At 43.4% G+C, this 23,388-nt stretch overlaps 2 protein-coding genes across 2 annotated transcripts in view; both read left to right on the forward strand.

Moving 5' to 3' along the window:
* The first annotated feature begins 4,613 nt into the window (after nucleotides 1–4,613).
* On the forward strand, nucleotides 4,614–6,449 carry TACSTD2 (tumor associated calcium signal transducer 2). Its single transcript, XM_082423033.1, has one exon. The coding sequence runs from the start codon at nucleotides 4,740–4,742 to the stop codon at nucleotides 5,709–5,711; it is 972 nt and encodes a 323-aa protein (XP_082279159.1). The 5' UTR covers nucleotides 4,614–4,739; the 3' UTR covers nucleotides 5,712–6,449.
* Nucleotides 6,450–21,736: 15,287 nt separating this feature from the next.
* OMA1 (OMA1 zinc metallopeptidase) overlaps nucleotides 21,737–23,388 on the forward strand; it is a 91,679-nt gene continuing 90,027 nt past the window's right edge. The window contains exon 1 of the mRNA XM_082419225.1: nucleotides 21,737–23,381. The gene's annotated coding sequence lies outside the window, so the exon portion shown is untranslated. The remainder of the gene's footprint in view (nucleotides 23,382–23,388) is intronic.

A 23,388-nucleotide genomic window follows, 5' to 3' on the forward strand; every position in this document is an offset into this window, starting at 1 on the left:
AAAGTGCCCGGCACAATGTTGGTGATCAATAAATGCTAGTTCGTATTAAGAGAAACTATGGTAATGGAAAAAAAAAAAGTAGAAGTAAAACCAGAAACTTCACCCCACATACTTCCTCTAAAACTTAATTTGAGGGATTAACTTGATTTAAAATTTTTTATTATAAATATTTTCATAACAGCAAACAAGGAAATACAGAGAGTGTTCCCATCGCCTGGCTCTTTTGAATTCTAATAGTTTGTAATACTTGAGTCACATTTTTAAAGAAATGAAACATTGAAGATAGAGTCCTGTACCTCTTGTCTATTTGATTCTCTGCACCCTTGTCCCCAGCCCCTGGGCTGACTTCCCATTCTTTCTGTGGTTTGTTTCTTGGGGCCTCTGTCCTCTATCCCGAGCCAATGATCACCACAGCCACCTTCTCTCTCTGCATTTTCTACATTCTGGCTGAAGGATCACCTGATTCCTCCAGGGCTCCAAACTCCCTCTGAGGAAGAAGGGAAACCCTGACCAGCCTTCAGGCACTGTCCACTGTCTCAATGGCTGCTCCTTACAGAGCCTGAAGCTGACCCTGGCCAGGCCAGAAAGAAGAGTGAGCGCTCTTGCCAACATGGCACAAGGCAGCTTCACAGACATTACACCGCTGAATCCCCCCAACATCCCTAAGAGGTAACCATTACCCCTCTTCTACAGAAAAGGAAACCAAGGTGAAGAACCTGCCCATAGCCAGGAAGAATTCTAATGTAGGCTGTTTTTTCAGCAAAGCGGAGACATCAGAGACCACTCCCACTCCAATGTGAGAGGACCTAGTGGTTAGTGGCATTAAGTCCTAGCGTTTTCAGATGTGAGCTCACTGGTGCACCTTACACAATTAGTTATTTTGTGCTCTTCACAGAACCAGAACTTTCTAAAAAGGTTTCATACAGTTAAGGGAAAGAAAAATAGTAAAAGACAGCCCAAGGAACATGAGATGAGAGTCTCACCTCTCCATTCCTTCCATCCTCTTCCATCTTAATTAATTTATATGCATATCTGCAGTCAGGAGACCTGGATTCTAGGCCTGGCCTCTCCACTTATAAACCTGTGACCATGAACGAGTCCTTCTCTTCCCCTCCACAGGTCTCTGTTTCCACATCAGTAAAATAGGGATAATAATATCTTCTCTGCCTACACCCAAGGGTGTTGTAGGTATTCCAACAGAAAATGGGAGTAGAAATGCTAAACCACTATCTGCCTCTAGATATTCTCCATATTCCTGTATCCAGTGGGGGCGGGGGAATGATAAGTGTTCTTGGGCAGCTCCCCTCCCTAACACCCAGCCCCTTGGACCATACGGTCAGCAATCCACACAATCACCAGCTTTGTGCTTTTATGATCTCAGAACAACCTCACATTCCTGAGATGGCTGATAATGACAGCTAAGATTAATTCCGTTTAGTATATGCTAAACATTCTGTTGGGTATTTTATATTCTTTATCTTGAATCATTAAAATAATTATGGATGGTAAGTATTTTATTTTTATTAATCAAATGCACTTTTATTTTTGCATTTTGTTTCTGTGAATCACCTCCTTAAATATAAAACTGATGTGTTGGTATTGGTCTGATACCAAGGAAAATCAGATAATCAACACCAGTTTAGAAAACAGAGCACAAGAATAGATGAAGTATGAAGTTCAATGGGAGAAAAGTATGTTCTTAAGAACAAGGTGAGAAATCATCCTTTTCACAGATGTTGGGGAAATGTAGGCCTTATTATCCCCATTTTATAATTAAGGAAATTGAGACTCAGGAAGATGAAGTAACACACAGGCACTGAAGTGATATAAAACCAGAATGTGAGGCAAAGTATCACTAGATCCAAAGCTCATTTTCTTTCACCTATACTACACTGCTTGCCTCCAGAATCCCTGTCTGCTCTAACCTTCATCAGACTACACCCTTCCTCCCTACAGCTAATAAAATCTAGGATCATGCGTAAGAGCAAAAATAACACTCATGTATCATTACCCAGTCTTCCTTGAAACTGGGTATTTGAAAGGTGGGTTATGGTGGGGATAGAGGTTCGTGGCTGGGGTAGGTGATGAGAATTGCACTAGAAGGGAACTATTGAAATGGTCAACTTGAACACTCCTAGGAGCGTATATTGATACTACAACACTTTGGGCACAACTCAATAAATATTACTGAATGCCTAATATATGCTGGTGCTGGGGCTACAGTGCTCAGATGTGGTTCCTGCCCTTGATATACAGTTGAGAAGCCTGAGTTCACGGCATGCTTTTGTTAGATATTTAAAAATTTTAGAAAAACCCCACAAAAACACATGATGTTTTGCAGACCTAGGCAGGAAACTGACAAAGGGAGAAGGGAGAATCAGAGTTGGGGCTGCTCTTAATAAACTCGTCTTGGTATTTGTGTGCCTGTTGGAGAAAGTCTGCTAGAACCACAAAATTTAAGAAAGTGTGTGTGGGGGGTAGGGGAGGTCATCTTTGCTTCTCTCCATCTTCCACAGAAGATATTGAGGATGGGTTCCTTTTATCCCCTTCTTCCCAACGCGTAACATGGCTAGAAAATCCAGAGGTTTGGAGACCGCAGAGCACAAGCCCAAGTAAGGCCCAGGCACTGGGGCTGTCCTAGCTAAGTAGACGTTCCTCAGCCCGGAGACCCCTTCCCCATCAGTTTTCCTTTTGCCAGCCTGGGACCCATTGGAATATCAAGCAGGTGGCTCTCAGTTATAGAGGATTGTGGCTACCTAGTCAGTAGCTGGAAGAGTGAGAAGATAGGCTAGATATTTAAAAACTAAAAAGGCAACGTATTATTTTCACAGTGTCTTACAGTTTACAAAGATTTGGCATCTACCATCTCATCTATTTACATTTGATTCTCAGAATGACTTATGAAATAGAGAATTACTATTATCTCCATGTTAAAGGGGAGGTCAGAAGCCCAGAAAAGTTGGTGTTGTCATTCTGGTGTTATAGGAATTAGGAAAGCAGAGAGAAGTGGCATTGCCTTGAGTGCAACAGGAGGACCAATCAGGGAAGGCTTCCTGGAGGTGACCCAAGAGCTGAGTAAAAAGCACAAAATTATGCACTAAATAGGTGAAGAAGGGGAGAGTCCAGGTAGATGACTTTATAAAGGTTTGAAAACATGACAAAGACTGGAGAGGCAAGATGAAGCTAGATAAAGATGGTGATGATGGTGGTGACCACAACAACAGTTAACACCTATCTACGCTTACCAAGTGCAGATACTGTTCTAAGTGGTTTATTTAGGTTCATTTACATTGATTCTAACACCTACCTTCTTAGGTAGGTACTTTTATTATCCCATTTTATTTACAGATGAGGGTAGGAAACTAAGGCACAGAGCAGTTAAGTAATGTAACTTAAGAAGTATTCCTGGGACTTCCCTGGTGGCACAGTGGTTAAGAATCCGCCTGCCAATGCAGGGGACACGGGTTCGAGCCCTGGTCCGGGAAGATCCCACACGCCGCGGAGCAACTAAGCCCGTGCGCCGCAACTACTGAGCCTGCGCTCTAGAGCCCGTGAGCTACAACTACTGAGCCCACATGCCGCAATTAATGAAGCCTGCATGCCTAGAGCCCGTGATCTGCAACAAGAGAAGTCACCGCAATGAGAAGCCCTCACACCGCAACGAAGAGTAGACCCCGCATGCCGCAACTAGAGAAAAGCCCATGCACAGCAACAAAGACCCAATGCAGCCATAAATAAATAAATAAATAAACGCTCTCAATCATTAAAAAAAAAAAAAAAGTATGCCCAAGATAACATACGATCTTGTGTGCTAACTTAACAAGTATGAATTTTATCCTAAGAGCCAAGGGCCCCTCCGACTCTGTGCCTGAAATGTTCTCAGCAGAGAGGAGATGGGCACAGATTTGTGATTTAGAAGGCCTTCTCTCATTCAGGGTGGACTGTGTGTTGGAGAGGGGAAAACTGACTACGCTCCTGGTTCAAGAACCTGAACAGAGACAGTGTGGGTAGACAGCAGAGGAGGGTTCCCACAAGGCCTGGTGCTTGTGGGTAAGAAATTGCCTGCCGCATGTCTCTGCTTTCTCTGCCTGTAAAAGCAGAATGATATATATCCACCTACCTGCCTCAGGAATTGCTAGAAAATTAATGGGGTGCTATTACGGGACGTGGGGAAAGAAGCAAGGAAGTGAAAGAACTTAAAGCAGGGACAAGGGCTGGGAAAGGGAGAGAGAAAAGCGGGGGAGGGGGACAAAAGAGTGACAATCCCACGCCATACTTCTCAGTACAACTTCTGAGAATTCCAGCCCCGGAGAGCGGCCGGGACGCCCAAGGCCCTCGGCTGGAGGCCGCGCCTAGGGCGGGTCGCTCGGCAGGTGGGGCCGGGTGGGCCGGGGGCGGGTCCTCGCAGCCCTCAGTTGAGTATCGGTTTTCCTTTTCCGGCCTTTCGGTCCAGAGGAGACGGGACAGCCTCCGCTCCCCTGATCCTACCGCGGGCTGCGCAGGGCGGGCTGGGCCTTCCGTGAGACTGAGACGGCGATGGGGGGCGGCGGGATGTGTCACCCAAATACCAGCGGGTGAGTCGCCGGCCGAACCAGCCGGGCAGGTCCGGTGGAGTATAAGAGCGGGAGGGAGCGGCGGGCGGCAGACGCCTGGAGACCTTCTCGGAGGGCGGAGCCGGAGCCCAGCGCAGTCCCCAGCCCTCGCCAGCCCGCGCCCCGTCCGCGCTCCTCCGCCCCACCATGGCTCGGGGTCCGGGCCTCGCGCTGCCGTGGCCGTCGCTGCTGCCGCCGCTCCTGCTGCTGGCGGCGGTGATCGGCCACGCGGCCGCGCAGGACAACTGCACGTGCCCCACCAACAAGATGACCGTGTGCAAACGGAGCGGCCCGGACGGCCGCTGCCAGTGCCGCGTGCTCGGCTCGGGCCTGGAGGTCAACTGCTCCACGCTCACGTCCAAGTGCCTGCTGCTCAAGGCGCGCATGAGCGCCCCGAAGAGCGGCCGCGCGCTGGTGCAGCCGAGCGAGCACGCGCTCGTGGACAACGACGGCCTGTACAACCCGGACTGCGACCAGCAGGGCCGCTTCAAGGCGCGCCAGTGCAACCAGACGTCCGTGTGCTGGTGCGTGAACTCGGTGGGCGTGCGCCGCACGGACAAGGGCGACCTGAGCCTGCGCTGCGACGAGCTGGTGCGCACGCACCACATCCTCATCGAACTGCGCCGCCGCACGGACGGCCGCGCCTTCAACCACTCGGACCTGGATGCCGAGCTGCGGCGGCTTTTCTGGGAGCGTTACCTGCTGCACCCCAAGTTCGTGGCGGCCGTGCACTACGAGCACCCCACCATCCAGATCGAGCTGCTGCAGAACACGTCGCAGAAGGTCGCCGGCGAGGTGGACATCGCCGACGCCGCCTACTACTTCGAGAGGGACGTCAAGGGCGACTCGCTGTTCCCCGGCCACCGCGGCCTCGACGTGCGCGTGCGCGGAGAGCCCCTGCTGCTGGAGCGGACGCTCATCTACTACCTGGATGAGAAGTCCCCCCAGTTCTCCATGAAGCGCCTCACCAGCGGCCTCATCGCCGTCATCGTGGTGGTCGTGGTGGCTCTGGTCGCCGGCGTGGCCGTCCTGGTGATCACCAACCGGAGGAAGTCGGGGAAGTACAAGAAGGTGGAGATCAAGGAACTGGGGGAGATGAGAAAGGAACCGAGCTTGTAGGTACCGGTGGGGTGGGGTGGGGTATCGGATTTCAGCAAGGTCCCAGACGCAAGTGAGTCACGCTCCTTGATTCTTGGTCCCAAGGAGGCCTTTCTCCCCCCAAATTCCTGCCGCCCGCCGCCGCCACCAAATTTAATAGATCCTGTTCACGGGGTCACTTCTTTCTGACTTTTGTCCCGAAGGAAGCATTTCTAAAATTCCTCCCCTTTCGGTCCAACCAGAACCCTGACTCGAAGAGTTAAGGGAAGTTTGGCATAAGGTTATATATAAGGATCAAGTGTTTGTATGACAACTCAGCATCGTTTACATGTGACGCAAAATCAATGCTGAAGGCTAAATGCGTTTAGATGGGAAACAGCGCTTTTACTGTCTTGGGTTTAAGTTATTTGATTAGCTCCACTTGTATTGTGGCTTTCCTGATGAGGAGTTAGCTACTTGGGCCCGTGTAGTATACTCATTTACCATCGTTTGTACTGATATTACCGACCACACATGCTTGTCATCGGGAAAGAAGCCTGTTTCAGCTGCCTGAACACAGTTTTAGATGGCTTTGTTTGCCGGCAGACTTCGGCCCAGAAACTCAGCATCTGTTCTTCAACTTGCCCTTATTACAGCTGATACTAGTAATGTTTCTTTTGTAAAATGTTTGTATATAGGTTGTCTTTGATAATTCTGTTGTGATTTTTAAAAGAAAAAGAAAAAGAATGTAATAAAATATGAAAAAGGCACAAACCAAAAGATGGAGTTTGTGAAAACTTGCTCCCGATTTATATCACTTTGGTCTCCTCTAATTTCCCACTACTCAGATTTCTTATTTCAAATTCTAACACATTTTAGCAGGATGGGTCATTTCCTATAGCCACTCTGGTGGTAAACACAGGTCTTTCTAAATAAGATTGTTTGGAAACCCCCTGCAGGAGGGTGGGTCTGAGGGAGGAAGCTAGAACCAGCTGCTGTTGTTGGGAAAGGGGACCAACCTTAGGTTATCTCTAAATGAGAATTCTCCCCTGGAGAAGGAAAACTCTACCTTTGTTTCAGGAGCTGTATCTCCTTTGAATCCCTGCCATACTTGGAAGTAGCTGTGCTATTTACATTTAGTCCTTGGCAATTGACTTAATCCCAAAATATTGCGGCTCTGAGTTAAATGACTTTCTTGCATAGTCATAGCCAGTCTGTAGAGGGCTTATGCTCTGGCTGTGTGTGCGTATGCACACCGTCTGTTTTCCCAAGATTCTACTAGTAATGTGCTTTAAAAACTTTTACTTCATTTTAGCTGCAAAAAATCTTGTCTCCTTCACATTTATCTCCTTGTTTGCACTCATTTATGTGAAGCGGGGTGTGTTAGAAGGTCGCCGTGGGGTAGCCTACAGGTAAACAAATTACTGCAATTCCTGGGAAATTGCTGCAACAATGGGCATGCACAAAGGACAGGGTTGTTCATATATCCAACCCCAAATAGCTAGATCCAGGATATCAGTTTCTTCCCTGGAATCCTTCTCACGTTCCTCCTCCCACTTCCACTCTGTGTCTGTGGTCTATGCCGACCACTCAAGAATGAAGCACCAGTACGAATTGGGGCGAGGGAGCTCTCAGCTGCTGCCTTGGCAGCTTGGGGCCGCGGCTGGTGTGTGCTGGTGGAGTGATACCTTATGATCGCCAGAGTCTCTAAGTCTGTAAGCATTCCTGCTAGGGAGAAATGCCCATCAGGCTCCAAACATCCTCTCAGCCTAAAATGGGGCTTAACAAGGGGAGAAGGCTGATGTGGGTTGGCTTCCCCAAGGTGGAAAGGGCAGCTTAAGTGCCTGAGGTTAGAATGGGAAACTTAACAGAGTGAAACCACTCTCAGGCAACCCCCTTCCCCCACCCCCCCAGGTCACTGGTCACTGAAATTCCTTAGCTAAATGGACCTTGGCAACCACCTCTAACCTAGGCTCTCATCTTACAGATGAAAGGGTTAGTGACTTCTCAAGATTAATGCTTCTGTGGCACAGCTGAAACTAGACAGTCTCTTGATCCCTCGTCCAGTATTCTTTTCACTACATCACACTGCCATTGTTTCAAGAGTCACTTCAAAAAACTATCACTTGGCATTTCTCTGGCAGTCCAGTGGTTAAGACTCCATGCTTCCAGTGCAGGGGTCATGGGTTCGATCCCTGGTCGGGGAACTAAGACGTGGCCAAAACAAAAAAACAAAAAACAATCACTTGACTGCCCAGAAAATAAACAGATTAAGGATTGAGTGGGCAGCTGAACAAAGGAAAAAAGTCCTGAGAAAGCCCATTCCTTCATCAGAATGTCACTTCTGGATACTTTCTAAATTTCTGCATTAATTCTGGCCTATGAGTCCTTGCACTTTATTGCACTTCATGGTTCTAAAAGCACTTTCACATGTATCACCTCTGAGGCATTGGTTTACTGGAAATAACCCAAGTGTTGACAAACCTGAGTTCAAATCCTGCTCTACTGGGCAATAAGTCACTTAACTCTCCCCAGTTTCCTCATCTGTTGAAAACTACAAATCTCTGTCTATTACAAAAAATTAAATGAAGGTAATTGATGGGAGTGCCTAGAATGATCTGGGCACTTAGAGTTCAATATATCTTAAATTTTTTCCTCTCCTATAGATTATATCCATTTCACATGTCAGAAAACTGAGGTCCAAATAGGCTGAGTAACTCATGATCACACATCCTCCATGTGCCAAAGCCAGAGTTTAGAACCTTTGTTTCAGCTTTCTAGCCCAGGTTGCTACCCCAGATACAAGACAGGTTGAGACACATTTCTTATTCACTTCTTCCAAGGAAGAGCCCCTCATGCTCTGTTCTGAAACTCAGGCCTCTGCCAATCACAGGATTATATTATCCAGAACCGGCTATCTGCAGGGGTTTAGTCTCCACCTCCAGATTTCCAGCCCCGCCCCCCAAATTAACATTTACTGTTTTGGGCACAGGCGTGGGGCTGCCCTTGGAAGGAATGAAAAGAGCAGGTGTGACTCACCTAGCATGTCACAGCTAGTCTTCTGAGCCCTGTGGGCGGCTCATCAGATTTCCTTGTTTCGGTCACCGGTCACCCGGGGCTTTCTCCACTCTTGCTATTTCCTTAATTGGAGCAATTGTTTTTTTTTTTTTTTGGCCATACCTTGCAGCTTATGGGATCTTAGTTCCCCGACCAGGGATTGAACCCAAGCCCTCGGCAGTGAGATCACCAAGTCCTAACCACTGGACTGCCAGGGAATTCCTGGAGCAATTCTTTAAATCATGTAATTTCTCCCTGCTTACATAGTTTTGGCTTCACTGTTTTTCAAATAGAATCACAGAATGTCAGAGCTGGAAAGAGGATCATTTAGTCCAAGACTCCATTCTACGGATGAAGAAACTGAGGCCCAGAGAGGAGAATAGATTTACCCAAGTCTGGCAGATAGTGGCAGAGCTACCCTACAACTCCAGTACCCTGGCTTTTGTCTTGTCTAATGTCTGTTCCACTTGTCTCTCTAGTTGGTCTCCTGTTTATTTTCACTCGATCATTTCTCTTCTTAAATTGTAGTGGTGATTCTTTAGCTTCTTAATATCACTTAAATGGGAGAGATACTTTGGTTAAGTGTAAAATGTGTGGGCTTTGAAGTTATCGGCTTTTCAGACCTCTGTTTTCTTATTTGTGAAATAGGTGAGTCATATCTAATATGCTTGGTTTTAAAGATTAGACATAAGAAAAGATTGAGTACGTATTTAGTAAATGATCACCCTTGTTAGAATGACAGCAAGACCCTCAAGACCCAAGGGAAGTAAATAACTAGTCATGGTTGGACTCTCTTCAATGCAATGCAAACAGCAATTCTAGTCCAGTTCCTTAAGGGGACGTCTCTGTCCCTAGGTGTCTGCTATTAGGGGGACGAAAGCAACCTTTGAAGCTACCTGTTTACAAAGGTGAAGCCACGGTCCACCTGGTTTGTATAAAATAGCCGCCAAAGCCAAGCAAGATACTCACCTTTGACTCTGATATGAGAAAGAAATAAATGTCTTTGTTTTCAAATTATATCATTGCTGGGTCTCAGTCTTTTATTTTATAATAAGAGTCTTTTTTTTAAATTTTAATATAATCTTTTACCAAAACACGTATTGGTGTCTATATTATTATTCCTGTAACAGACAAAAAAACTAAGACACTGAAAGTTCAATTACTTGCCTATGGTCACACATCTAATAAGTGGCATATCTGGGTTTAGAACCCAGACAAATTGGCCCTTAAATCCAGCTTCTTAACCAATGTGCTATACTGCCTCCTAGACTTTGTAAATTTGTAAGCCAGAGTATATTAGTTTCTGTTACATCAAATTACTACAAATCTAGTGGCTTAAACAATACACACTTATTATCTTACGTTTCTCTAGGTCAGAACCCTGACACAGGTCTCACTGGGCTAAAATCAAGATATCTGCACGCTGCATTCCTTTCTGGGGATGCTAGGGCAATTTTGTTTCCTGCTCGTTCAGGTTATTGGCAGAATTCAGTTCCTTTTCAGTTATGGGACCTTTCTCACTGGCTGTAAACTGAGGGCTTTCCCCAGTTTGTAGAGGCAGTCCACATTTCTTAGCTCATGGCCCCCTTTCTTCATCTTCAAAACCAGCAATGGCAAGTAGAGTCTTCACATTGAACTCTCTCCATTGTCCCACCTCTTTCTGGCCCAGCTGGGAAAAGTTCTCACTTGTGAGGACTCACGTGATTAGGTTGGGTCACCCACATAATCCAGGATAAGATTATCCTCCCTCAAGGTCTCTAACGTTAATCATATCTGCAAAGTCCCTTTTGCCATGTAATGTTACATATCCATAAATCCTGGGGATTAAGTTGTGGGCACCTTGACAGGGGAGGGCATTATTCTGTCTACCCCACAGAGAATAGCCCCCCAGATCTCTGCTCTTAACCACTATACTGTACTACTTCTGTAAAATTGCAGGGCAGAGTGCATTTTTGTATTTAATGACAAAAGAGTTCTTTCCCCCATGGCCCTCTGCTCTATCCCTTTTTGAACAAAGCCTTTGCAAGGAAGAAAATGAACTCTTGGGAGAATTATTCCTGTATCCCACACAGGGCCATGCCTAGCACTGAGTAGGCACTCAGGAAATGTGTGTTAAATTGAAACAATACCAATGGCTATCATTTATTGAGCACAGATAATGTGCCAGACATTGTCCTACAAGCTTTACCCTGATTATCTCATCCATTTCACAATAACCCCATGAACGTTAAGGTATGTTCTGTTTTTCCTGTTTTACTGCTGAGGAAACCAAGGCATTAATAAATGACTTGCCAGAAATCACATATCTGTCAAGGAATACAGCTAGAATTTAGATCCAGGGCTACCCTCCTCGGAGTTTGTGCTTTATCACTATGCTCTACAACACTACAGGGTAAAGAACCATGTTCTGTGCCAAATAGTGATGATACAAGTTGGGAAGCTTATTCTTAGGGACCGAGAGGGAATCCCTCTAAGGACCACTTGGGAACTTAACAGATTTCTTCTGCAATCAATAGCGAATCCTGGTAGATGTCTTCCAGTTGTAATTTCTTTCCTGGAACCATTCTCTGTCATTGCTAAATACCATCAGAGGTTTCATTATTGCTTTTTATGATGAATTCTAGGAAGGAATTGTTCAGAGGGTGGGGATGAGTACAGGGGCCTATGTTCATTCAGTGTTAGGGGATTACACTGAACACAGGAGAGCTGTGTCCCTGGCTCCACAGAAAGCTAGATACCCTCCATTTCAGTGGAAATTCTCAGCTCCATGCTGTACCAGGAGGCCAAACCAAGAAGGGTAAGGAGGGAGAGAGAAATGTCCCAGAGTGACAATCTGAACACTCAGCTAACCAACATCGTGTCTCCTTGGAAAGACAGGGACAAGAGTCCCTTGACTAGATCAGTTTAACCCTTTAGAGAACTTATGTCCTCATGGCTCCCACACTGGATGTGACTCAACCTCTTTGCTGGTCCCGCTACTCTCAATTCCCTGGTTCGTTGGTACTGTTGGCGGAAATATTCTGACCCCCCAAATATTGGGTTGGCCAAAAAGTTCGTTCTGGTTTTTCTTTAACATCTTAATATTTTCTGTAACATTATCACATGCTATGAAAACACAACTTGATATAGAAGGTGTCAATTCAACTAGGTCAGCAGATGAAGCTTGATGTCTTGGTTCTCTCTTTTTAGCTGTGTGGCCTTGAATCTGGTAGTTTACCTCCCTGGTCCTCACATTTACCTTGTATCATGGATCTAATAATATCCACTCACTCTGGTTCATAACATTCTTGTCTTCTAATCTCACCTCAGTGGAACTAAGGTAAGTATGACCAAAAGGCCAGTTTGACCAATACTGGGAATACTTGGAATGAAGAGGTCCTGAATGACTGTGGGTGGTTACCCTGAAGCCATCCCAAACTGGACAACCTGTGTCCTTCAGGATGCTGAGATTTTATCATTCACTCATTCCTTCAAATATATTTTGTCTCATTTTTTACCAGATATTGTACTAGTTTGGGGAATATATGATGCATTGAATAGACATGGTCTCTCTGGTGTTTGTTTGTTTGTTTATTGCTTACCTGGCATCCCCACAACCTTCTTAATGAGGAAACACACCCATTATGTGAGTCTTGGTGACAGGCTAGATGCTCCTGGCTGATGGAATATGGGCATGTGACCTGGCTCAGCGAGCTGAGCTCTCCTGTCTGGGACATTGATCTAGAGGACATGAAGCCGTATGGCCACTTGATAAATTAGTCACAGCAGCGTTAGCTTTGCCAACCATACAAGTGCTCCACGGGTGTCAACTGTCCAGTGACAGTAGCACCAGTGGGCCATCCCATTCAGACTGTCCCATTGCTTGCCCTGGGCCATGTTCCCACTGCCCAGCCAACATAATTTCCTGAGCATTTCCTGAATCTTGTTCTCCAGTCTTCCCATTGATTCTGTGAATTTACCCCAAATCCTCCAAAAAATTCCTTTTATGCTTGAGTTTAGCCAGAGTCAGTTTTTGTTGCTTACAACCAACCGTCCGACTGGTAGAGTCCCTGCCTTTGTGGAACTGAAAGGCCAGAGGCAGAGACAGTCATTAAGCACATAATCATAAAGGTAAGGGCACAAGTGAAAAATGAGATAAGTGCTCTGAAGACGAAGAGCGTATATGGAAGTTCTGACTTCCCCTACTCCATAGGGGGAGTCACATCCTTAAGGAATTGATGCTTGATCTGAGATTCAAGATATGAATAGATGTTATTTATGAAGGAAGAGAAGCATTTTAGTAAAGGAGAACAGCATGTGCAAAGGTCCTGAAGCAGGGGGAGTGTGGCTTATCTGAGGACCTTAGATTAGGCCAGTATGCTGGAATGTGTGGATAGCAAGGAGAAGGGTAGTGCTACTTGAGGCTGGAGAAGTGCGCTGAGGACCGACTATGGAAGACCTTTCAAGCTAATATTTATGCAAATTAGCATAGGGCACACCCTTTGTGCAGACAACCAGAAAAAGGCCTACTGTCTAGCTGGACTTAACCCTGTAGTGCAAGCCTTGGCAAACGGGTTGGTGGGAAACTTTGTGTGAAGAAAAAGGGGCTCCCTCCCCCTTACCGACACCACCTTACCCCAACCCCATTCAAGAGTACAGTAAAATCATTGAACATACACACACGTACACATATATTTATACAGGGAGTGACATAATCCAATTTTGAAAGATCACTTTGGCTGGAGTATGAAGAATAGACTGAAAAAGTGGAAGGAAACAGTAGAAGACCAGAAGAATCTCAGGTGAGAGATAAAGGTAGTTTAGACTGAGAGCATATGTAGAGGATAGTGATGGTGATGGAGAGGACTGAGTGTATTGGAGGGACACCCAGGATTTAAAATCAATAGGACTTGGGGCTGGATTCTACATGGGGGTGGTGAGGAAATGGGAGGTGTCAAGAACATTTCCCTGGTTTCTGGCTTTCATGATTGATTGGTGGTACCATTACACAAGACAGAGAACACAGGAATGAGAATGTGTTCGGTGGGAGCGAAATGATGAGTATGGTTTTGGACATGTTGAGTTCAGCCAGGAGTTGGATGTAGATGTCTGGCATATTATGGGCTGCAGATGGGAATTTGGGAGGCACTGGCATATAGGTTTTGGGAGGCACCTGTATGTAGGTAGTACAAAAAGCCACGAACAGGGATGTAAGTGCCTAGGGGAAAGTGACAGACAGAAAAGACGAGAGAGCTAGCTCCAGGCCTCTGATTACTTCAGCACTTCAGGACAGGAAAGAGGAGGATGAGCTGGTAAGGGAACCAAGAAGGGTCAAAACCAGGGATGGAGACAAAAGGACCAGCCCAGTCTGGTGCCAGGAGATAAGACCAAGTCAGAAGGCGGGGGCTACTGAACAGATGGGGGAGGGGAGCGTTGGTGGGAGCAAAGGTCCAGATCAAGAGAGACCTGAGTGTCTGCCACTTACAGTTTTCGTCCAGCAGTTGCCTGCTCTTTGGGGACAAGCACCTGGGGAAAAGGAGGGGGTTGGAGTAGACAGTTCAAGAGATTAATCTGTGAGCGTGTTGGGGGAAAACAGGGGGATGAGATTGCCTGGGAGCAGCTTCTGGCAAAGCTCCTTGTCAGCATATGATCTTGGATCAAGTTACTTAAACTCCTCATGTCTCAGCTTCCTCACTTGTAAAATGGGAACAATAATGTACCACCTCCTCCCAGGGCTGGTGAGAGAAGTAACTACATTAGTACGTGTGAAGCACTTAGACTAGTGCCTGGCACACAGGGAGCACTCAAAAATGTTAGCTCTTATTAATCAGTGTGTTAAACTTGAATATACACAGTGTCCAATGCAAGCTCCACCAAGGGGAAGAACTGTTTCCTTTCAGTCACCTCTGCGCAGTTCATGGGACATAGCAGGTGCCCAATAATTAATGCTGATTCAATGGTTGGACAGCTGAGATGGGTGGAGATCTCCCGGAAGGGCTAGCTCTGGCCTGGGAGTTTAAATGGGGCCAAATATGTCCCTTTGACATCTGGGATTAATTGTCCAAGGTGGTAAATTTCATATGCTTCTACCCATATCTCACCACTCAAAATAATATTCAGGAGCAAAAGGAAGAAAAAGAAAGCTACTTAGAACTCCAAGAAGGTTTTTTAAGGAAAAGCAATGTGAAAAACATTTAAATAATTTGTGAGTAGAACTGATACAAAACAATAAGCAAGGAAAACACAGTCAGCACAATAGAATATACAGAAAGTTGATAGCTTTGGTATATAGAGAACTGAGACAAATTGATTAGAAAAACAATGATCTAATCAAGGCCTCAGCTAGGTAACTTTGTGCAAATTAGAAAGGGTACCCCCCCTCTGGGCAGATAAATTAGAAAAAGGCACCCCATTTATTTTGACCCAGTTTTATGGTACAGGCTTGCCAAGTGCACAGGTAGGTAGGTACCTTTGTAAAGAGAAAATGATTGGAGTCAGACTTGATTTTGGCTACTGCACCCCTTGGCCTTGGTGCAGCACATACGCAGAACGATCTTAAAAGATGGCCTGTCTTCAGACAAAGGTCATGAATAGACAATTCTGGAAGAGAAACTAGTAATGATAATAAACAACTTTTAAAAATAGATCTGGGCTTCCCTGGTGGCACCGTGGTTGGGAGTCCGCCTGCCAGTGCAGGGGACACGGGTTCGAGCCCTGGTCTGGGAAGATCCCACATGACGCGGAGCAGCTAAGCCCGTGCGCCACAACTGCTGAGCCTGCGCTCTAGAGCCCACAAGCCACAACTCCTGAAGCCTGGGCGCCTAGAGCCCGTGCTCTGCAACGGGGGAGGCCACCGCAATGAGAAGCCCTCACACCACGGCGAGGAGTAGCCCCCGCTCACTGCAGCTGGAGAAAGCCCGCGCACAGCAACGAGGACACAACGCAGCCAAAAATAAATAAATAAAATTTAAAAAAAAAAAAAAAATAGATCTAACATCACCAGTTATCCAATGTGTTCAAAGCAAAATGGGTTAAAATCCTTCTTCTATGAAATTAATAAAACTGGTATTACTCAGAGCTGGTGAGGGAGGTGTTAACTGGTCTAATTTTCTGGAAAACAAGTTGACAATATCCACCAAGAACATTAGAAATGTTTATTTTTGTTGACTTCCCAATTCAATGTCAAGGAATTTATTTTAAGGAAATGAACAGTGATACAAACAAAGTTTCACATATGAGACATGTTCCCTGCAGCAATTTTATAATAACAAAAAGCCGAAAATAAATATCCAACAACAAGGGGATGGTTATACATATCCACAACTCCCTGAGACTGAATGTATTTCAGAATTTTCAAATTTTAGAAGAATAATTTGGTGTGTGTGTGTATATATATATATATATATATATATATATATATATATATATATATATATATATTTTAACATCTTTATTGGAGTATAATTGCTTTACAATGGTGTGTTAGTTTCTACTTTATAAAAAAGTGAATCAGCTATACATATACATATATCTCCATATCTCCTCCCTCTTGCGTCTCCCTCCCATCCTCCCTACCCCACCCCTCTAGGTGGTCACAAAGCACCGAGCTGATCTCCCTGTGCTATGCAGCTGCTTCCCACTAGCTATCTATTTTACATTTGGTAGTGTATATATATGTCCATGCTACTCTCTCACTTCATTCCAGCTTACCCTTCCCCCTCCCAGTGTCCTCAAGTCCATTCTCTACCTCTGCGTCTTTATTCCTGTCCTGCCCCTAAGTTCTTCAGAACCATTTTTTAAAAAATTTTTCTTTAGATTCCATATATATGTGCTAGCATATGGTATTTGTTTTTCTCTTTCTGATTTACTTCACTCTGTATGACAGACTCTAGGTCCATCCACCTCACTACAAATAACTCAATTTCATTTCCTTCTATGGCTGAGTAATATTCCATTGTATATATGTGCCACATCTTCTTTATCCATTCATCTGTCGATGGACACTTGGTTGCTTCCATGCCCTGGCTATTGTAAATAGAGCTGCAATGAACATTGTGGTACATGACTCTTTTTGAATTATGGTTTTCTCAGGGTATATGCCCAGTAGTGGCATTGCTGGGTCATATGGTAATGCTATTTTTAGTTTTTTAAGGAGGCTCCATACTGTTCTCCATAGTGGCTGTATCAATTTACATTCCCACGAACAATGCAAGAGGGTTCCCTTTTCTCCACACCCTCTCCAGCATTTACTGTTTGTAGATTTTTTGATGATGGTCATTCTGAGTTGTGTGAGGTGATACCTCATTGTAGTTTTGATTTGCATTTCTCTAATGATTAGTGATGTTGAGCGTCCTTTCATGTGTTTGTTGGCAATCTGCATATCTTCTTTGGAGAAATGTCTATTTATGTCTTCTGCCCATTTTTGGATTGGGTTGTTTGTTTTTTGATATTGAGTTACATGAACTGCTTGTTAATTTTGGAGATTAATCCTTTGTCAGTTGCTTCATTTGCAAATATTTTCTCCCATTCTGAGGGCTGTCTTTTCATCTTGTTTATGTTTTCCTTTGCTGTGCAAAAGATTTTAAGTTTCATTAGGTCCCATTTGTTTATTTTTGGTTTTATTTTCATTTCTCTAGGAGGTGGGTAAAAAAGGATCTTGCCGTGATTTATGTCATAGAGTGTTCTGCCTATGTTTTCCTCTAAGAGTTTTATAGTGTCTGGCCTTACATTTAGGTCTTTAATCCGTTTTGAGTTTATTTTTGTATATGGTGTTAGGGAGTGTTCTAATTTCATTCTTTTACATGTAGCTGTCCAGTTTTCCCAGCACCACTTATTGAAGAGGCTGTCTTTTCTCCATTGTATATTCTTGCCTACTTTATCAAAAATAAGGTGACCATACGTGTGTGGGTTTATCTCTGGGGTTTCTATCCTGTTCCATTGATCTATATTTCTGTTTTTGTGCCAGTACCATACTGTCTTAATAACTGTAACTTTGTAGTATAGTCTGAAGTCCCAGAGCCTGATTCCTCCAGCTCCTTTTTTCTTTCTCAAGATTGCTTTGGCTATTTCAGGTCTTTTGTGTTTCCATACAAATTGTGCAATTTTTTGTTCTAGTTCTGTGAAAAATGCCATTGGTAGTTTGATAGGGATTTCATCAAATCTGTAGATTGCTTTGGGTAGTATAGTCATTTTCACAATGTTGATTCTTCCAATCCAGGAACATGGTATATCTCTCCATCTCTTTGTATCAACTTTAATTTCTTTCATCAGTGTCTTATAGTTTTCTGCATACAGGTCTTTTGTCTCCTTAGGTAGATTTATTCCTAGGTATTTTATTCTGTTTGTTGCAATGGTAAATAGGAGTGTTTCCTTAATTTCACTTTCAGATTTTTCATCATTGGTGTATAGGAATGCAAGAGATTTCTGTGCATTAATTTTGTATCCTGCTACTTTACCAAATTCATTGATTAGTTCTAGTAGTTTTCTGGTAGCATCTTTAGGGTTCTCTATGTATAGTATCATGTCATCTGCAAACAGTGACCGTTTTACTTCTTCTTTTCCAATTTGGATTCCTTTTATTTCTTTTTTTTCTCTGATTGCTGTGGCTAAAACTTCCAAAACTATGTTAAATAATAGTGGTGAGAGTGGACAACCTTGTCTTGTTCCTGATCTTAGAGGAAATGCTTTCAGTTTTTCACCATTGAGAACGATGTTGGCTGTGGGTTTGTCACATATGGCCTTTATTATGTTGAGGTAAGTTCCCTCTATGGCTACTTTCTGGAGGGTTTTTATCATAAATGGGTGTTGAATTTTGTCAAAAGCTTTTCTTCATCTATTGAGATGATCATATGGTTTTTCTCCTTCAATTTGTTAATATGGTGTATCACAGTGATTGATTTGTGTATATTGAAGAATCCTTGCATTCCTGGGATAAACCCCACTAGATCATGGTGTATGATCCTTTTAATGTGCTGTTGGATTCTGTTTGCTAGTATTTTGTTCAGGATTTTTGCATCTATGTTCATCAGTGATATTGGCCTGTAGTTTTCTTTCTCCATGACATCTTTGTCTGGTTTTGGTATCAGGGTGATGGTGGCTTCGTAGAATGAGTTTGGGAGTGTTCCTCTGTCTGGTATATTTTGGAAGAGTTTGAGAAGGATAGGTGTTAGCTCTTCTCAAAATGTTTGATAGAATTCACCTGTGAAACCGTCTGATCCTGGGCTTTTGTTTGTTGGAAGATTTTTAATCATAGTCTCAATCTCAGTGCTTGTGTTTGGTCTGTTTATATTTTCTATTTCTTCCTGGTTCAGTCTCAGAAGGTTGTTCTTTTCTAAGAATTTGTCCATTTCTTCCAAGTTGCCCATTTTATTGGCATATAGTTGCTTGTAGTAATCTCTCATGATCCTTTGTATTTCTGCAGTGTCAGTTGTTATTTCTCCTTTTTCATTTTTAATTCTATTGATTTGAGTCTTCTCCCTTTTTTTCTTGATGAGTCTGGCTAATGGTATATCAATTTTGTTTATCTTCTCAAAGAACAAACTTTTAGTTTTATTGATCTTTGCTACTGTTTCCTTCCTTTCTTTTTCATTTATTTCTGATCTGACCTTTATGATTTCTTTCCTTCTGCTAACTTTGGGGGTTTTGTGTTCTTTTTCTCTAATTGCTTTAGGTGTAAGTTTAGGTTGTTTATTTGAGATGTTTCTTGTTTCTTGAGGTAGGATTGTATTGCTATGAACTTCCCTCTTAGAACTGCTTTTGCTGCATCCCATAGGTTTTGGGTCATTGTATTTTCATTGCTGTTTGTTTCTGGGAATATTTTGAGTTTCTCTTTGATTTCTTCAGTGATCTCTTGGTTATTAAGTAGTGTATTGTTTAGCTTCCATGTGTTTGTATTTTTTACAGATTTTTCCCTGTAATTGATATCTCGTCTCATAGCATTGTGGTCAGAAAAGATACTTGATACGATTTCAATTTTCTTAAATTTACCAAGGCTTGATTTGTGACCCAAGATGTGATCTATCCTGGAGAATGTTCCATGAGCACTTGAGAAGAAAGTGTATTCTGTAGTTTTTGGATGGAATGTCCTATAAATATCAATTAAGTCCATCTTGTTTAATGTATCATTTAAAGCTTGTGTTTCCTTATTAATTTTTTGTCTGGATGATCTGTCCATTGGTGTCAGTGAGGTGTTAAAGCCCCCCTCTATTATTGTGTTACTATCGATTTCCTCTTTTATAGCTGTTAGCATTTGCCTTATATATTGTGGTGCTCCTATGTTGGGTGCATAAATATTTACAATTGTTATATCTTCTTTTGGGATTGATTCCTTGATCATTATGTAGTGTCCTTCCTAGTCTCTTGTAATAGTCTTTATTTTAAAGTCTATTTTGTCTGATATGAGAATTGCTACTCCAGCTTCCTTTTGATTTCCATTTGCATGGAATATCTTTTTCCATCCCCTCACTTTCAGTCTGTATGTGTCCCTAGGTCTGAAGTGGGTTTCTTGTAGACAGCATATATAGAGGTCTTGTTTTTTGTATCCATTCAGCTAGTCTATGTCTTTTGGTTGGAGCATTTAATCCATCTAAATTTAAGGTAGTTATCAATATGTATGTTCCTATTACCATTTTCTTAATTGTTTTGGATTTGTTATTGTAGGTCTTTTCCTTCTCTTGTGTTTCCTGCCTAGAGAAGTTCCTTTAGCATTTGTTGTAAAGCTGGTTTAGTGGAGCTGAATTCTCTTAGCTTTTGCTTGTCTGTAAAGGTTTTAATTTCTCTGTCGAATCTGAATGAGATCCTTGCTGGGTAGAGTAATCTTGGTTGTAGGTTTTTCCCTTTCATCACTTTAAATATGTCCTGCCACTCCCTTCTGGGTTGCTGAGTTTCTGCTGAAAGATCAGCTGTTAACCTTATGGGGAATCCCTTGTGTGTTATTTGTTGTTTTTCCCTTGCTGCTCTTAATATTTTTTCTTTGTATTTAATTTTTGATAGTTTGATTAATATGTGTCTTGGCGTGTTTCTCCTTGGATTTATCCTGTATTGGACTCTCTGCACTTCCTGGATTTGATTGACTGTTTCCTTTCCCATATTAGGGAAGTTTTCAACTATATCTCTTCAAATAATTTCTCAGTCCCTTTCTTTTTCTCTTCGTTTTCTGGGACCCCTATAATTCGAATGTTGGTACATTTAATGTTGTCCCAGAGGTCTCTGAGACTGTCCTCAATTCTTTTCATTCTTTTTTTTTTTTATTCTCCTCTGCGGTAGTTATTTCCACTATTTTATCTTCCAGGTCACTTATCCATTCTTCTGCCTCAGTTATTCTGCTATTGGTCTCTTCTAGAGATTTTAAAATTTCATTTATTGTGTTGCTCATCATTGTTTGTTTGCTCTTTAGTTGTTCTAGGTCCTTGTTAAATGTTTCTTGTATTTTCTCCATTCTATTTCCAAGATTTTGGGTCATCTTTACTATCATTACCCTGAATTGTTTTTCAGGTAGACTGCCTATTTCCTCTTCATTTGTTTTGTGTGGTGGGTTTTTACCTTGCTGCTTCATCTGCTGTGTGTTTCTCTGTCTTCTCATTTTCCTTAACTTACTGTGTTTGGGGTCTCCTTTTCACAGGCTGCAGGTTCGTAGTTCCCGTTGTTTTTGGTGTCTGCCCCCAGTGGCTAATGTTGGTTCAGTGGGTTTTGTAGGCTTCCTGATGGAGGGGACTGGTGCCTGTGTTCTGGTGGATGAGACTGGATCTTGTCTTTCTGGTGGGCATGACTGCAGCTGGTGGTGTGTTTTGAGGTGTCTGTGACATTATTATGATTTTAGGCAGCCTCTCTGCTAATTGGTGGGGTTGTGTTCCTGTCTTGCTAGTTGTTTGGCATAGGGTGTCCAGTACTCTAGCTTGCTGGTCATTGAGTGGAGCTGGGTCTTTGCGTTGAGATGGAGATCTCTGGGAGAGCTTTCGTCATTTGATATTACATGGAGCCAGGAGGTCTCTGGTGGTCCAATGTCCTGAACTCAGCTCCCCCATCTCAGAGGCACAGGCCTGACACCCGGCCAGAGCACGAAGACCCTGTCAGCCACACGACTGAGTTAGAATTCAGGCTTCTTTTATACTAAAAGGGGAGAGCGTATGGCTGGTTGTTGCAAACTTCTTGGTGCTGGGATCCTTTGCAGCTGTCCACCTAGGTCTGGTCATAATCGTGCGTGTATTATTTAGCACCCTCAATAGGGTCTGGAGCAACATCATCAACACATCCAGATTTCTGCCATGAAACTTATTAATAGCCACGCTAATTGGTATAAATAGACCATAAATAGCTGTAGGCCACTTCAGGTCAGTTTTGCCATCCAATAGGTTGGCACCAAACTTTCAAAACAGCTTTCAGTTTTCAGAGCATTCTGAATTTGTGGATAAGGGATTGTGGATCTGTATAAATTATGGCTTAATTTTTGAGGACTTTTTAATATGGGAGAGTGCTCACAATATATTGTTAAGTGAAGGGCAGGGGGAATAGTACCAAAGTGACACAATGACCCCGCTCCATTTTTAAAAAGAAAAATGGGAACACATTTGTAATTTAAATGCAAAATTGGCTGTTTTAAATCCAAACTGACCATATCTGCTTTTGTTTTCCTCTTTTTTTCTTCTTTCTGTTTTTAATCTTCAAGTGCAATGGTATAATTTTTATCAGTGTAGAAATCAATCATTATTCCACTTGGTTTTCTTTGAACAGTCTACTGGGGCGGGAGAAAGGGAATCCCTCCTTGGCCACCGCCCAGTTGGTGAAGGAAAGGATAAGCCTTTGGATTTACAAAGGGAGGCCCCTTGCTTGGGGAACAGGAGAAAGAACCCAAACTGATTTGTATTAAGAAGTGGGAGGATATTTTTTTGGAGTTGGGTAGAAACTGGGGGATGAGGGTGAGGTGGAGAGGTTGGAGAGGCAAGGAGGGGAGATCATTCAGCATGGGGTTGACCCCTGTATTAGTTTCCTGGCGCCACCATAACTATGCACAACAAATGTAGTGGCTGAAAAATAATAGAAAGTAATTTCTCACGGTTCTAGAGGCTAGAAGTCTAAAATCAAGGTGTGAGCAGGGCCACATGCTCTCTGAAGGCTCTAAGGAAGCATCATGTTCCTTAGATCATTCTTCGCATCCTCTAGCTTCTTGGCGCTCCTTGGCCTGTGGCAGATAGTTCCAATCTCTCCTTCCTATGGCTGTCTTTCCTCTGTGTGTGTCTATGTCCAAATTTCCCTCTTCTTATAAGACACCAGTCATTGGATTGGGATGCACTGTAGTTTAGTATGACCTCATCTTAACTTGAGTGCATCTGAGAAGAACTTATTTCCAAATAAGGTCACATTTATAGGTTCCAAGTGGGCATATATTTTGGGGGAATACTATTCAACTCCATCCAGATCACTAGTGTGTGATTTGACTAAGCAAAGGAAATTCTAATATTCCATTTCTTTTAAAGGCAGTGCCTGCGGAATGAACGAATGAATGATGAATACGGAACTGTGATGTAAATTTCCTCCTTGTCTTTACCCCCAGATTTTCAGGATAAGTCGGCTATGCAAGTGTGGAAATCAAGGAAAAGGCATCTCTTTGTTTCTGTGGGATAAAAAGGGGACACCCGTGGGAAGTGAAATCAGGAATCCCGGAGGAGGGACTCTGAGAAGGTAAGGC

The sequence above is a fragment of the Balaenoptera physalus genome, assembly GCF_965194825.1.
Source record: "Balaenoptera physalus genome assembly, chromosome: 1".
Lineage (NCBI taxonomy): Eukaryota > Metazoa > Chordata > Mammalia > Artiodactyla > Balaenopteridae > Balaenoptera > Balaenoptera physalus.

Excerpts from the sequence above, each read along its gene's own strand:
- TACSTD2 (XM_082423033.1), top strand. The coding sequence starts at position 4,740 with ATGGCTCGGGGTCCGGGCCTCGCGCTGCCGTGGCCGTCGCTGCTGCCG.